We start from the raw sequence: 16,172 nt of genomic DNA on the forward strand, positions 1-16,172 counted from the left end.
ACACTCAGGACAGACATCCAGGCCCCTCTACAGCTCTTATAGGGAATCCCCATGACAACTCCTCCTGGCAGAGAGCTGCACACAATCACTGCTCTTACAGTAAAGAATCCTTCTCTTCCTCTTCTGGATTTCCTCTTCCCGATGTCGGACTTGTTACATAACACAAAAAAGCTGATAGAAATGTAAAGGAGTTACCTCTCCGCTCAGCAGGGAGATGATCTCCAGGGTGAAGTGTAATAATCTTCTGGTGGTCTCGTCCTCGTCCATCCTCAGAAGGTCATTCAGTAGAAGGAGGGATGAACACTGGATCAGCTGGAGGGCGTCTGTACAATAAAAGGAGAAGATGAAAAGAGAGGACAACATCAGAATCCATTAAAAAACTTTCAGCAAAGGTTTGGGTGTGTCAGTGGTTTGTTTGCTAAGCTGCAGAGCAGGAGGCGCTGTACAATGCAAGCCTGGGTGAAGGTACAACAAAGGCCTGTGAAGGCAACGTAACTGGCGCACCCGAGTGAAAAGGCAGCAGGTTTACACGGACTGTTTGGATCACCCGGCTGCGATCCAGAGGACATTGTGCAAATAAAGATATTTAAAGTTGAACTTTCCTTGGGTCACTGCCCCATTACAATATGGTGGAGAATGCGGGCAGTGTGAACTGAGGCATACCCCAAAAGCTGCATGTCTGTGATCAAGTCTGGAAAGCTACAGCTCAAGCCTGCTGATATGGAGGGGCTACTAAAGCAGTTAGTACTCACCCAGCAGCACCAACATCTCCAGAGGCAACAGCAGGAGCAGCACCAGCAGAGCACTAATGACTTGATTGTGGAACAGATTGCGGCTCTGCGAGAGAAGCCACCAGCACCGACCCCAGAAACTCCTGAGGCCCGGGACAAGGTCCGTTCAGTCTTGAGGAAGCCTAGTCCGGAGGATGATGTAGAAGCCTTCCTCACCATCTACATGCACACCACGGAGTGGGAGAACCTGCCAACTTGCCAGTGGGCTGACGTGGTGGCTCAGTTTCTGATGGGCGACGTGCAGAAGGCCTACTTTGGCCTCAGTTGAGATGATGACCAGGACTATGGGAAGCTGAAAGGTGAGATCCTTGCCCTACTGGGAGCTAATACATATTTGAGAACCCAAAGGGTGTTTTCATGGACCTTTGTGGAGGCCGGGACTGCCAGGTCTCAGGCATATGACTTGCTGCAGCTAGTTAAAAGGTGGCTCCAGCCTGAGACTTTGACTCTGGCCCAGATGGTGGAGAGGGTGGTGGTCGATCGGCTAGAGAGAACTCTGCCAGCAGCTATACAGAGTTGGGTGCGGCAAGGGGACCCAGGCACTTTAGACCAGGTGGTTAGCCTGATCGGGCGGTACACGGCCACTCAGGACTTCATACGGGACTCTGCCCCACTGCGACTATCACGCCGGACCCTGCAAGCCCAGGAGCCGGTGAAAGGGTCACGTCCCTCTGCTGGGGTCAGTACCGAGCCCATAATGAGGGGGTACCCTGGAGTGAGGGAGGCAGACCAGTGTCCCCTAAAAAGGTCTCAAAGACTAATGGTGCCTCCACTATCAGGTGCTGGCAGCGCCAAGGGCCAGGACATGTGGCTGACAACTGCCCTCTGACTGTTGAACCCATGGACTGTGGGTTCACACGCAGAGTCTCGATGTATGCCCAGACAGTCTGCACCGTGACTGCAGACGCTGCGGGCAGCGAACCCCAATTGTGCCAGGTACTCGTCAACCAGAAGGAGGCTCTCTTGGACTCAGGGAGCCTAGTGACTCTGGTCCATGGGTCACTGGTTGCCAAGGAGAACCCCAGTGGATGGAAAGTCGGGGTTGTTTGCATACATGGGGACCTCCGAGAGTACCCGACAGCAGAGGTTACTTTTTCCATCCCGTGTGGGTAGCTGAAACATGTGGTGGGAGTGGTGAAGACCCTACCTGATGGGACTGTTTTGGGAAGATACTTGCCCCTATACTGGTCCCTGTGGGAGAACAAAATTAACCCTCCCAGGGTAAATGTCCCGGCATGGAACCCAAAGATTCCGAGTCATGGATACCTGCCGTAGGGGTCGCCGACCTAGTGTAACCCAGATAGGTTAACCTAGAGGTATTGGCAGGAGAGGTTGAGGAGACCCCATCGATCCCAGAGCTGGAAGTGTCCCCTGGTACTTTTGGGACAACTCAGCTGCAGGATCCAACTCTAGCCTGCGCATGAGAAAGGGTGGTAGAAATAAATGGGGTGCCTCAGCAACCGGGTGCAGAGGCGGTTTTCCCATACATGGCTGTCAACCAGGATCTATTATATAGAGTTGATAAAATCCGGGATGAAGTGGTGGAACAGCTGGCAGTCGTACCGCCGGGCGCTGCTAGAGATGGCTCACGCTCTCACACACACACACACACACACACACGCTGGGTGGACACCTAGGGATGAAAAAAAACCCACAAGAACGTATTTTGCAGTGATGCTTTTGGCCCGGGATTTATGCCGAGGTACAGAGGTATTGTGAGTCGTGTCCCAAGTGTCAACTTACCACACCCACTGCAAATTTCCAGACTCCATTGGTACCTCTACCCATTATAGGAGGTACCTTTTCAGCGGATTGCGATGAATATGGTGGGGCCTATAGTAAAATCTGCCCGTGGCCACCAACATATTTTGGTGGTAGTAGATTATGCCACCCGTTACCCGGAGGCAATACGTATCCCCTGCGAGCTGTTTGCCATGTTCTGCCGCCTTGGGCTACCCAAGGAGATCAAGTGGCAAGGGCCAAATGAAGTCCGGGAAAAGGTGGGGGAGGTGAATTACTGAGTGTACCAGCTCGGAAAGAGAAAACCGGAACAACTGTATCATGTGAACCTGCTAAAAGCCTGGAAAGTCCGGGAATGTTTGATTATGGATGAGACGCCTGTCGTACCGTCTGGGAACCCTCTGACACCAGCCAGGGATGAGGTCGGGTGTGAGGTTAAAATAAGTGATGCTCTCACTAAACAGCAGCGATGGGAGGCTCGGAATTTGATGCAGCAGAATACAGACGTATTCTCACTACTTTCTGGCCATGCATCTGTGATCCGACATGACACTGTCACCAAGCCTCGGGTAAGGGTACGAGTGAAACCGTACTGTGTACCACCCTCCAGGCTCCTCCAGCCAGTTCCTGGATCACTTTGCCACCTGGCTTCCTCACTTTCTATCCTGTGACATCCCCACCCTCATCATGGGAGACTTTAATATCCCCATCAATGATCCCCTCTCCCAATCTGCCTCTCATCTACTTTCTCTAACCCCCTCATTCGGCCTCTCACAGGTCACTAATTCTCCTACACATGAAGATGGGAATACTCTGGACCTGGTTTTCTCCCGTCTATGCTCGCTGCATGACTTTACTAACTCCCCTCTCCCTCTCTCGGACCACAACCTTGTTTTCTTCTCTGTCAAGAACTGTCTCCTCCCCCGGGACACCCCCCTGACCACACTTATAGGAATACATGTACCATTAATACCCAGCAGCTTATGGACAATCTCCACACGTCTTCAGCCCCCATCTCCTCCCTCTCCTGTCCAGACTTCGCATTGTCACACTACAATAATACACTGAAGAGCGCCCTAGATGAAGTAGCACCTTCTACATGCAGAAAGACCCGACACAGACAACGGCAGCCCTGGCACTCAATGGAAATACGTTTTTTTCAGCGTTGCTCAAGATGTGCTGAGCGTCAATGGAGAAAATCTCTTTTAGCAGAGGACTTCATCCACTATGAATTCAGGCTCAAAACATATAACTCTGCCCTTCATCTGGCCAAACAATCCTACTTCACCACCCTCATCACTTCACTGTCCAACAATCCAAAATGACTGTTTGAAACCTTAAACTCCCTCCTGAAACCTAACGCACAGGCCCCCATCACCAACCTCAGCGGTGAGGATCTGGCCACTTATTTCCTAGAAAAAATCAACCACATCCATCAGGACATCTCAGCCCAATCTCCTCAGTGCCTGGATCCCCTTCCCTGCCGCATTTCAAGCTCACTAGCCATCTTTGAGCCTGTTACAGAAGAAGTTACCCAGCTTCTCATTTCTTCTCGACCTACAACCTGCAACAGTGACCCCATTCCTTCACATCTGCAGTCTCTCTCACCGGTGGTCACCACTCACCTGACTAAAATATTTAACCTCTCTCTTTCTTCGGGTATCTTTCCGTCATTTAAACATGCCATCATAACCCCTTTACTTAAAAAGCCATCCCTGGTCCAGAACTGCACTGCTAACTACAGACCTGTCTCTAACCTTCCTTACATCTCTAAACTCCTGGAACGCTTGGTCCACTCCCGTCTAATCCGCTATCTCTCAACCCTCTACAATCTGGTTTCCACTCCTTACACTCCACTGAAACTGCCCTCACTAAAGTCTCTAATGATCTACGAACAGCTAAATCCAAAGGTCACTGCTCCCTGCTGATTCTCCTGGATCTCTCTGCTGCATTTGACACTGTGGATCACCAGCAAATCCTTACTATGCTCCGCTCTATAGGCCTCAAGGAAACCGTTCTCTCCTGGTTCTCCTACATCTGACTGCTCCTTCACTGTATCTTTTGCCGGCTCCTCTTCCTCTCCTCGTTCCCTTACTATCGGGGTCCCGCAGGGTTCAGTTCTAGGCCCCCTCCTCTTCTCTCTGTACACTGCCCCTATTGGACAAACAATCAGCAGATTTGGGTTTCAGTATCATCTCTATGTTGACGACAAATAATACACCTCTTCACCTGACATCACCCCTACCCTAATAGAAAATACCAAGGATTGTCTGTCTGCTGTCTCTAACATCATGTCCTCCCTCTATCTTAAACTGAATCTCTCCAAAACTGAACTTCTTGTGTTTCTCCCCTCTACTAACCTAACTCTACCTAACATCGAAATTACCTTGGAGGGTTCAACCATAACTCTCAAGCAGCACGGCCGCTGCGTTGGGGTCATATTCGACACTAACCTTTCTTTTACTCCCTATATCCGATCACTCACCCGCTCTTGTCACCTGCATCTTAAAAACCATCTCCAGAATCCGACCTTTTCTCACCTTTGAAACTGCTAAAACTCTTACTGTCGCTCTTATTCACTCTCGTCTGGACTACTGCAACTCTCTTCTGATCAGTTTCCCTCTTACCAAACTTTCTCCTCTCCAATCCATCCTGAATACGGCAGCCAGGGATGTATTTCTGTCCAGCCGCTTCACCGATGCCTCCATCTTGTGCCAGTCATTACACTGGTTACCCATTCGCTACAGGGTCCAATATAAACTCATTGCTCTCACCCACAAAGCTCTCCACAGTTCTGCACCGCCTTATATCTCCTCTCTCATCTCTGCCCATCGCCCTACACGTGCCCTCCGTTCTACAAATGACCTAAGCCTAACATCCCTCATAATCCGAACCTCGCACCTCCGTCTCCAAGACTTCTCTCATGCTGCGCCAGTTCTCTGGAATGCTTTACCCCAGGCGATCTGACTGATGCCTAGCCCCCATGTCTTCAAGCGCGTTTTAAAAACCCATCTCTTTAAACAAGCCGACCACCTTAACTACTCAGTAAACCAACTTTCCCCTGTCCCCTCCTAAATATTATGCAGAATCTGTTCCCTACTATTCATTTGTCTCCACACCCTCCATGCACAAGATAACTGCACTCGATACTTGATTATTGCACTTATACATACGGGCTGATGACCGGATCATGCAGCTTTATATGAAAATCCCTATTTATTATAATTGTCAGACCTGAAATGACAAGCACTTTGCACCTACTGTGTCCCCCCATTCCCTTGTAGAATGTAAGCGTGCGAGCGGCCGGACCCTCGCTCCTAATGTAACTGTTTAAACAACCTTACCTTGTATTGAATTTATTGTCTGTACATGTCCCCGCTTAATTGTAAAGTGCTGCGGAATATGTTGGCGCTATATAAATAAAAATTATTATTATTAGGAATTGGGTACAGTGTAGTGGTGAACGCAATAGTTTAGGATAGAAACAGTTAATGTGTTTAGCAATAGCTCCAGAGCAGGAGGAGCCGGGGTAGTTACCAGGAGGTTTAGTGACTGCAGCAGGGGAGTAACGGGGAAGTCTGCCCAGCAACCGAAGGAGGATTGGTGATTGGCCCAGTCAAAAGGGGAGGAGATTAGGCCAGGGCGGAGTAATGGTTTTTCCTGTCAGTTAGTTCTGAGGGAGGGATGTGACAGAGCAGTAGTTGGAGGTCCAGGGGGCACAGAAACCAGGTCCGACCAGCAGCAGAGGGACGTTAGTCAGAAACTCTAAAACGACTTTCCCTTAATGTTCGGGGCCTACGGTCCACAGGAGTCAGCAGAGTAGCTTGTCTTGAAATCTTCACAGAAGGGGAAGTCGGACGGGGAATAGTACAGAGGAAAGCCTTAGTTACTTACCGGTACCGGGAATTTTCGGAGCCCACGACAGCACCACGAGAGAGAGGATCCGCCCATCAAGGACAGGAAACCTACAGGTTAAAAAGGGCAGCACCTCTCTCCCGCTTCAGTTTAGTTAACAGAGCATGAGAGGACCGCCAAGGTTAATTACAACAAAACAAATTCATTTTAAGCCAATTACTTTAACTAACTTCCCCTGAAGGTGCAAAAAAGGAAAATAACTCTATGGGAGTGCAAAAAAAACACCAGTGTAGGGAGGGAATATAAGGGTGCTGTCATGGGCTCCGAAAAATCCTGTTAGCGGTAAGTAACTAAGGCTTTATTCGTACTTCCATAACAGCACCACGAGAGAATTACAGAGACGAAAGGAGATTAGGGAGGGACCACAGCTTGAAGCACCCTTCTCCCGAAGGTGAGATCAGAAGAGTCACCTAAATCCAATCTATAATGCCTATAGAAGGTGGAGGGAGAAGACCAGGTGGCAGCGTTACATATGTCTTCAATGGAAACCCCCGTCTTCTCGGCCCAGGAAGTTGCTACTGCTCTGGTGGAATGTGCCCTCAACCCTTCCGGTACTTCCTTATCCCCCGAGGAGTAGGCGAGGGTGATGGCCTCTCTAATCCACCTCACAATTGTAGATTTTGAAGCTTTACAACCCTTCCTAGCCCCCTGATGGCATATAAATAGGGAACTATCTTTCCTAAAACTCTGTGAAACCTCCAGATATTTAAGCACGCACCTTCTAACATCTAATGTATGTAGTTTCTCCTCTTTCTGACTTTTAGGGGGAAAACAAAAAGTTGGAAGATTTACCTCTTGAGTTCTATGAAAACGTGAGACTACTTTTGGAAGAAAATCTGGGTCAGGCTTTAGTACAATTCTATCATCCATAATTTGAGTAAATGGTGGGGATATAGAAAAGGCCTGTATGTCACTTACTCTTCTGGCCGAAGTTAGGGCCACTAACAGGGCTGTTTTAAGAAGAATAATCTTATGGGTGGCTGAATCTAGAGGTTTGAAGGGGGGTTTAGTCAAGGCATTTAAGACCAGGTTTAAATCCCAGGGAGAGGGTCTGGATTTAATAATAGGTCTACATCTGAAAGAGGCTTTTATAAACCGTGCTACCCAATAATTAGCTGCTATATCAAAAGCAAATAAGGCTCCTAAAGCCGAAACTTGTACCTTCAAAGTACTAGTGGTTAGGCCCTGTTCTAAACCCCGCTGTAGAAACTCTATTATCTTCCCAATAGGGATCCCATCCTCTAGTTTGAATTCTGCAAAGGACAGGAACTTTCAAGAAGTTCTAGCATAGATGCGGGCTTTCTGCTAGATAGGAGAATGTTTACTAAATTCGTGGAAAACCCTTTGCTGGTTAACAGTGCCCTTTCAAATTCCATGCCGTTAAATGGAGATTTGAGGCTGGAGGATAGGAAACCGGACCCTGAGTAAGAAGGTCCGGAAATTCCGGAAGGACCCAGGGGTCTGATACTGACATTCTGCGGAGACAAGAGAACCATGGCTTCTTGGGCCAAAAGAGGATCATTCTGGCTCTGTCTGCCCTGATCTTCCTTAGGACTGACGGAAGCAGGACCATAGGATGGAATATACATGCCAAAGGAAACGCCCAGGGAATCATAAAGGCATCCACTGCCAGGGGCTTTTCTCTGGGGTTTAGAGAACAAAACGTTGCCAACTTCCGATTGGATTTCGTCGCGAAAAAGTCCACTGCTGGAAGACCCCACATTGCCACAATCTTGGAGAATATTTGAGGGTTCAAGGACCATTCTCCTTCTTTTAGGGAATTGCGGCTGAGAAAATCTGCTCTGATGTTTTCTTTTCCTTTTAGATGAACCACAGAAAGGGAGAGAAAATGATCTTCTGCCTTCTGAAGAAGTCTGTCTGCTACTCTCATTAAGTCTTTTGAACGGGTTCCCCCTTGATGATTTATATATGCTACTGAGACTTGATTGTCCGAGAGTATACGGACATCCCGGCCCTGTAAATATACAAGGAACCCATTGAGCGCATAATCAACCGCCAAAAGTTCCTTAACATTCGAGGAAAACTGTACCTCATTTTCTGACCAGGTTCCCTGAATTAAGTTATTTCCAAAATGAGCTCCCCAACCTGTAGCACTTGCATCTGTAGTCACAACTGCAGTAGGTTTACTTTCCCAAGGGACTCCCCTAGAAAGATTAGTGTATACCAACCACCAACGAAGGGATTGTAAGGAATGAGGGGCCAAAGTAAACTCCTGGTCTAGATATCCATCTAGAATTGAGTCATTATATAATACATCCCATTGAAGAGCCCTTGAGTGAAATTGGGACCAAAGCACCATAGTAAAACTTGAGGCCAGGGTACTTAATAATGACATGGCTTTACGAAGTGTCATAGAGGGTCTATCCATACAATGTCTCACTAGTCCCTGGATTTTTGCAATCTTCTCATCTGATAAATGGCATAACTGTCTTTCTGAATCTAAAATGACCCCCAGGAACTGTTGGGCTTTTTGAGGGGTCAACCTAGATTTTTCCAGATTTAGAAACCAACCTAGGCCTTGTAGGACAGAAATTGTTACCTGAAGATGGGCCTCGCATTGTACAAAGGAATTCCCCACTATCAGGAAATCATCGAGGTAAGGGATTATTAAAATATCCTTTTCTCTTATATGGGCCATAACTTCTGCCACCAGTTTGGTAAAAACTCTCGGGGCTATAGCCAACCCAAAGGGAAGAGCGGTATACTGGAAGTGTTTTACTACCCCTTTTATTTTGATGGCCAATCTTAAATACTTTTGATAATCCTTCTAAATGGGAACATAGTAATAAGCGTCTTTAAGGTCTAGGACTACCATATAGCAGTGGGGAAAAGGCAATTTTATTATTGTTTTTAATGATTCCATCTTAAAGGTGTCTATTTTAAGAAACCTATTTAAGCATTTTGAATTTATAATGGTCCTGAAACACCCATTTGGTTTGGGGACCAAGAAGAGCGTGGAGTAGAATCCGTGTCCCTCTTCTGTTTTCGGAACCTCAATCAGGACGTTTTTCTTGATTAGGTCTTGAATTTCCGATATGAGGGCAGTTTGCCGCTCTGGGGAGGAACTAGAGGGAATAATTACGAATCTTCTGTAAGGAATGGCTTGAAATTGGAATTTAAGACCAAATCTAATCAGGCTCAAAATCCAATTGCTATGTGAAATACGTTCCCAAGCCGGAAAAAAGAACAACAATCTCACTCCCACCTGGGCCGATTGTGATTCCCCTGGTTTCTGCTCATCTCTGGAGGAAGAACCAAAGAGTAGGCCTCTACCTTTGCGACTTCTTTCCTCGAATTTCTCTTGTTCTCTAAAGAATCTTCTTCGGACAAACTTCTTTTTCCGAAAAGATTTCTTAAAAGAGGGTAGAGGTACAGACGGAAAGCCCTCTTAGGATCTCCAGCTTTCTCCAACAGATCATCCATGGTTTGGCCGAAAAGATATTCACCCTCACAAGGAATTGTACAAAGTCTAGATTTCGTTTGTACATCTCCAGGCCAGCACTTAAGCCAAAGGGCTCGCCGAGCAGCATTTGAAAGAGCTGACGATTTCACTGCTAGTCTAACTGAGTCCGCAGATGCATCAGCAAGAAAGGCCGCTGCACCCTGGACTAGGGGGAGAGAAGAAATAATCTCCTTCCTGGAGACACCCTCCTTTAGTTGGTTGTCTAGCTGTTCCAGCCAGACCATCAGGGCTCTGGAAGTGCAGGTGGCAGTACTACTGGTTTCAGGGCTCCTGTAGCTGTCTCCCAAGCACCTTTAAAAAAGGTATCTGCTCGTCTGTCCAGGTGGTCTCTTAAAGCTCCCATGTCGTCGAAGGGGAGAGAAGGCTTTTTTGATGCCTTAGCAATGGCAAAATCAAGCCTTGGTGCCTTTGACCAGGAGGAGCATGCGGTATCATCAAATGGATACCTCCTTTTGAAAGAGGGAGGGATGCTGCCCTTCCTGTCTGGCTTTTGCCACTCTCTATCAATGAGATCCTTAATTTTTGTATTGATGGGGAAGCATCTTTTCTTTTTTTGACCTAATCCTCCAAACATTACATCCTCTAAAGACTTCTCTGGTCTAGTGTCCACAATGCCCATGGTAGAACGGACAGCTTTCACCAAGGCATCCACCTCATTTAGAGGAAAACATTGTCTCTCAGATTCGTTATCTGAGGAATAGAGGGAAGAGGAAGAAATATCTGAGATATAGGAGTTTGAGCCTGGTCGAGGGTCCTGAGGAGAATGTCTGGCCTCAGAATTCCCTCGCAAAGCCTTGCCTACTTCTTTTTTAATTAGAGTTTTTAGACCCAAAGAAAACCCTAGGGTTTCTTCCGTCATCACCTTGTCATTACAAGGCTGGCACAACTTCGTAATATATGCATCAGGGAGCGGGCTGCTGCATAGGGCACATTCCTTATGCTTTGATTTAAATGGACATTTCTGGCTCTGAAAACATTTTATAGACAGAGAAGTAGAAGAAAAAATTAGTAGAACTTTCACGAAGATTCCACTTACACCCTGGCATATGCAGTACCGTAGAAGCAGAGGAATCCTTCTTAACCGGCGGAGGATCTCTCCGAACGACAGGACCTTCCTTCCTGCTTTTTGTGGTGAATTTCGTAGTTGAACGACTGGACCCGGATCGGGAACGACGTTGCACCGCCTGTTGTGAGGGCTCCCCAGAGGGCTGCTCCTGCTGCAGTTGTTCTTGCTGAGGTGATAGCTCATGTGTATCTCCAATTGCCAACGAAAAAACAAGGGGCTGGGAAGCACCTCCGTATGTAACCAGGTCTATTTCTATACTGGCCATACAGGTACCTGTGTGGAAAGGGGGGGCCTCCCCCCCCCCACCCGGGGTGGGCAGAACACTACTCCCAGCAGTACCGGTGGGACGCCCATCCTGTTGCGGTGAACAATATTCCGGCGTCCACACTCTGCTCGCATGCGGCCCATACTTCCTGGCCGCGTGCGAGCTGCGCCCACTTCCGGTGGAGGTCAGCACACCGGAAATACGTCACAGAGCAGCCGTCACAGGGCCTCGCCGGCGGGGAACGTGCAGATCTCTTGAATAGTGTAGCGGGGGGTGGGTTGCCTGCATGCGGTCCCACACATCACAGACCATCCAGCTTCACCCAGGGGATATCACGCTGACCGCAACGCACACGGAGACGCCCCAATGAGCCCTGCCATGGCGTCTCCAGAAAGAACAGGACCGACTAGGGCAGGAACTTAACCGCTCTGGGCACCCTGTCTATCCATCTGGGCAAGAGACCGATCTTAATCCTGCATGTACCTGATAGGTCTCCCATCAAGGACAGGAAACCTAAACTGAAGCGGGAGAGAGGTGCTGCCCTTTTTAACCTGTAGGTTTCCTGTCCTTGATGGGTGGATCCTCTCTCTCGTGGTGATGTCATGGGAGTAAGAATAAATGGAACGGGACTCTTAAAACTGCGAGCGTCTCAGAGGCCAAACAGGTCGACTATGGAAGGGACATCTCAGGACAAACAGACGGTGAATATTAACATATGCTGTGCAATGAACTGTGAACCTGGAAAAGGATGCGTCCAATACTGCGTGTTCCCTCATGGTGAAGTTGGACTGTTAAGTAAAGTTCTTTTTTATAAAACGGAGTGGAAGTCCCCTATCGTGTGTGCGGCGGTTACTAAAGTGGAAAAACTGAAGACAGCAGAGATCTGCTACCAAAACGTGAGTGTTCTGCACCACACGCACAGCACAGGAGAATTGGGACATTTGTCTTTGTCAGGGAGCCAGGGTGTAGGAACACAACAGTCCCTCGCCACTACTACCACCCTCACAAAAAATGCATAGGCCAGACTGTAATCCCAAGGAATCAAGGTGTAGCTACAGTCACCACTGGCAGCACTGTGAGGGACAGCTGTAACTGCGCCCCGACACTGAGTGATGGTCGCTCTGTACTGATGCACTGCTGAGCCGGCTGTCAGTCTCAGTCCCAGGCGCAGTTACAGACGCCGCTCAGTGCTGCGTACGGTGACTGTATCTGCGTTGGCGCCTGCATGACTGAAAGCCGGCGGCTGAAGATCACAGGGGACGATATAACGACAATCACTGAATTCTGCCCCAAATATCCGACATTTATCAGGAAGAATCTGGAGGAAAAGACACAAACTCCACCGCGGCCTCCTCCGCCGACATGACCGCTCATTATCAGCCTCGTAGAAGGTCAGTCACCATGGTAACTACACCTCCAGCGGAGGACGGTCACCGTGGTAACTACACCTCCAGCGGGGGACGGTCACCGTGGTAACTACAGCGCCAGCGGGGGACGGTCACGGGGGTGACTCCACGCAAGTAACAGGACCCCCTCCTCACCCACGCAGTCCCACACCTACAGAATCCCCCTGCTCCCTGTGCAGCCCCCATACAGGAACATCCACTTATCTGCGCCCCCAAATCACCTCAGCTCCTCGGTGTAATCACCACAGCCTCAGCAGCAGAGAGCAATGGAGCGCGAGGCCCCGCCCCTTTCCAATGACATCATCAAGTCACATGGGTATGACGTCAGGTCCTTTAGCCCACATGGATTTAGTCTCTACCTTTCCTGAGCTCCGCCCCCTGATCACATGACGGTGATGTCACCACAGGTCCTCCGCTCTCAGTTCAGCAGCCTCTTCCTGTGTTGTTGTGATGCTCTGTCGTCTCTCCCCCCTCCGTCGTCTCCCCCCCTCTCTGTCGTCTCTCTCCCCCTCCGTCGTCTCCCCCCCCCTCTGTCGTCTCTCTCTCCCCCCCTCTCCGCCGTCTCTCTCCCCCCTCTGTCGTCTCTCTCTCTCCCCTCCGTCGTCTCTCTCTCCCCCCTCCGTCGTCTCTCTCTCTCCCCCCCTCCGTCGTCTCTCTCTCTCCCCCTCCGTCGTCTCTCTCTCTCCCCCCTCCGTCGTCTCTCTCTCTCCCCCCTCCGTCGTCTCTCTCTCCCCCCTCCGTTGTCTCTCTCTCCCCCTCCGTTGTCTCTCTCTCCCCCCCTCCGTTGTCTCTCTCTCCCCCCCTCCGTCATCTCTCTCTCCCCCCCTCCGTCGTCTCTCTCTCCTCCCCTCCGTCGTCTCTCTCTCCCCCCTCCGTCGTCTCTCTCTCCCCCCTCCGTCGTCTCTCTCTCCCCCCTCCTTCGTCTCTCTCTCCCCCCCTCCGTCGTCTCTCTCTCTCTCCCCTCCGTCGTCTCTCTCTCTCCCCCTCTGTCGTCTCTCTCCCCCCCTTCCGTCGTCTCTCTCTCCCCCCTCCGTCATCTCTCTCTCCCCCTTCCATCGTCTCTCTCCCCTTCCGTTGTCTCTCTCCCCCCTTCCGTTGTCTCTCTCCCCCCTTCCGTCGTCTCTCTCTCCCCCCTTCCGTCATCTCTCTCTCTCTCCCCCCTTCCGTCATCTCTCTCTCTCTTCCCCCTTCCGTCGTCTCTCTCTCCCCCCTCCGTCGTCTCTCTCTCTCCCCCTCCGTCGTCTCTCTCTCTCCCCCTCCGTCGTCTCTCTCTCTCCCCCTCCGTCGTCTCTCTCTCTCCCCCTCCGTCGTCTCTCTCTCTCCCCCCTCCGTCGTCTCTCTCTCTCTCCCCCTCCGTCGTCTCTCTCTCCCCCTCCGTCGTCTCTCTCTCTCCCCCCTCCGTCGTCTCTCTCTCCCCCCTCCGTCGTCTCTCTCTCCCCCTCCGTCGTCTCTCTCCCCCCCTCCGTCGTCTCTCTCTCTCCTCCCCTCCGTCGTCTCTCTCTCCCCCCTCCGTCGTCTCTCTCCCCCCTCCGTCGTCTCTCTCTCCCCCCCTCCGTCGTCTGTGTCTCTCTCCCCCCTCCGTCGTCTGTGTCTCTCTCCCCCCTCCGTCGTCTGTGTCTCTCCCCCACCCTCCGTCGTCTGTCTCTCTCTCTCTTTCTCCCCCTCCGTCGTCTGTCTCTCTCCCCCCTCCGTCATCTGTCTCTCTCTCTCCCCCCTCCGTCGTCTGTCTCTCTCTCTCCCCCCTCCGTCGTCTGTCTCTCTCTCTCTCTCCCCCTCCGTCGTCTGTCTCTCTCCCCTCTCCCCCCTCCGTCGTCTCTCTCTCTCTCCCCCCTCCGTCGTCTGTCTCTCCTGCTGTCTCTTTGTGTTTCTCTGTCTCATAGTCAAGATCAAACGATGTCTCTGTGTTGCTGCCCTCTGCTGGTTGTTGTAGGCTCTTCGTGCAGCCTTAGATCCCCGGATAAGGGCAGACAGGGACGGGCTGGGCCGGGTGGGAGAGGGGCAAATGCCCCCCAGGCCCGTCCTCCAGCAGAGGTTTTGGGCCGCCTGGGCGTCAGCCATCGTCTTAATACTGCCGCGGCGACTGTCCTCTGCACGCGCCCTCCCATCGGATCGCGTGGACTGACGGGAGGGCACGCACAGAGGAGAGTGGCCACGGCGCTAGTGAAAGGGAGATGGCCTGTGGGCCCACAGATAGGTAGGGATCAGCGTTGGAATGGCAGAGGTGATTTTTTTTTAAAATCTGGGGCCATTATACTGGGAGGAGCACCATGCGGGGCCGTGTATACAGTACGGAACACCATGCGGGGCCGTGTATACAGTACGGAGCACCATGTGGGGCCGTGTATACGGTACGGAGCACCATGCGGGGCCGTGTATACGGTACGGAGCACCATGCGGGGCCGTGTATACGATACGCGGAGCACCTTGCGGGGCCGTGTATACAGTACGGAGCACCTTGCGGGGCTGTGTATACAGTACTGTATGGAGGGCTATGTGGGGCCCATTATACTGTATGGAGGGCTCTGTGGGGCCCGTTATACTGTATGGAGGGCTGTGTGGGGATTACAGTTGGAGAATCATACTGTGATGGGGTCACCATTCTTTGTTGGGGGGATTGAGGGAGAGGGGTACAGTAGGGTCATCATACTGTGAGTGTGGGGGTATCATACTGTGTTTGGGGGCACTTTTGTTTGCATCCTACATTATCTATTTAATTCAAGGATTTTTATCCTCTATTAAATTACATATTTAAATTAGGCCATTGGGCCATATGCTTTTTATTGCTTTTACATAACATATAATATTCCACTATAATTTTTAAATTAATCGTTTTATTTGATAAAGAAAAATTTCCTCATTTGTAGACATATATTTTTTAATAAATATCCAGGTTGATCTGCGACTTTGTCCAAGCTTTGAACTTTGGCCTCTGTGTATTTGAATTTGACATCCCTGACTTTAAAGGGAACCTGTCACATCCTAGTTGTCACAGTATTTACATATGATCCACAATGGGTTAACCTCAAATGGTCTATTGTAATCTTACAATGACAACTAGTCTAGTGCTGCTGTCAGGTTACTCTGGGTCAGGGGCTCCTTCCCTGTCTTAACTCTAGGGGCACCCTAGCCATCCCTGATCCCCAGGTTACTTCTGATGGTGAAGATGCTGGGGCCACCGACCTTGCTGTACTCCTGAATAAACCCTTTTCTGTCCCCTCCCCCAACCAGGGAAATGGGGGAGAATAATGTATATAAATACACAGGGATAATAAAAATACCAATCATACAGATATGTACTGACAGACAACAGAGAGGAACACTGGGGAGGAAAGGAAGGAAAAACCAAATAGGAGAGGATAGGACAATGCACACAACTGAAACACCAAGCAACAGTCAAAGATCAACACTCCATATGCCTCTACCGAACACCGAATCCTGCGCTCCTCACCAGGCAGTACAAAACTTACACTGGCAATGCAGATAGCCAGAGCAAAGACTATATAGG

General features: G+C 50.1%; 1 protein-coding gene across 1 annotated transcript in view; it reads right to left on the bottom strand.

The window, feature by feature from the left end:
- Positions 1-13,110, bottom strand: part of LOC141220281 (uncharacterized) — a 131,449-nt gene extending 118,339 nt beyond the window's left edge. The window contains exons 1-2 of the mRNA XM_073666243.1: positions 12,889-13,110; positions 196-323 (exon numbers count right to left, since the gene is read on the bottom strand). Of these exons, the coding sequence (XP_073522344.1) occupies positions 196-267 (72 nt within the window). The 5' untranslated portion in view covers positions 268-323; positions 12,889-13,110. The remainder of the gene's footprint in view (positions 1-195; positions 324-12,888) is intronic.
- Positions 13,111-16,172: the final 3,062 nt, after the last annotated feature.

This window comes from Phyllobates terribilis, unplaced genomic scaffold (genome assembly GCF_046119375.1).
Source record: "Phyllobates terribilis strain yellow unplaced genomic scaffold, ASM4611937v1 Scaffold_279__1_contigs__length_2497574, whole genome shotgun sequence".
Classification (NCBI taxonomy): domain Eukaryota; kingdom Metazoa; phylum Chordata; class Amphibia; order Anura; family Dendrobatidae; genus Phyllobates; species Phyllobates terribilis.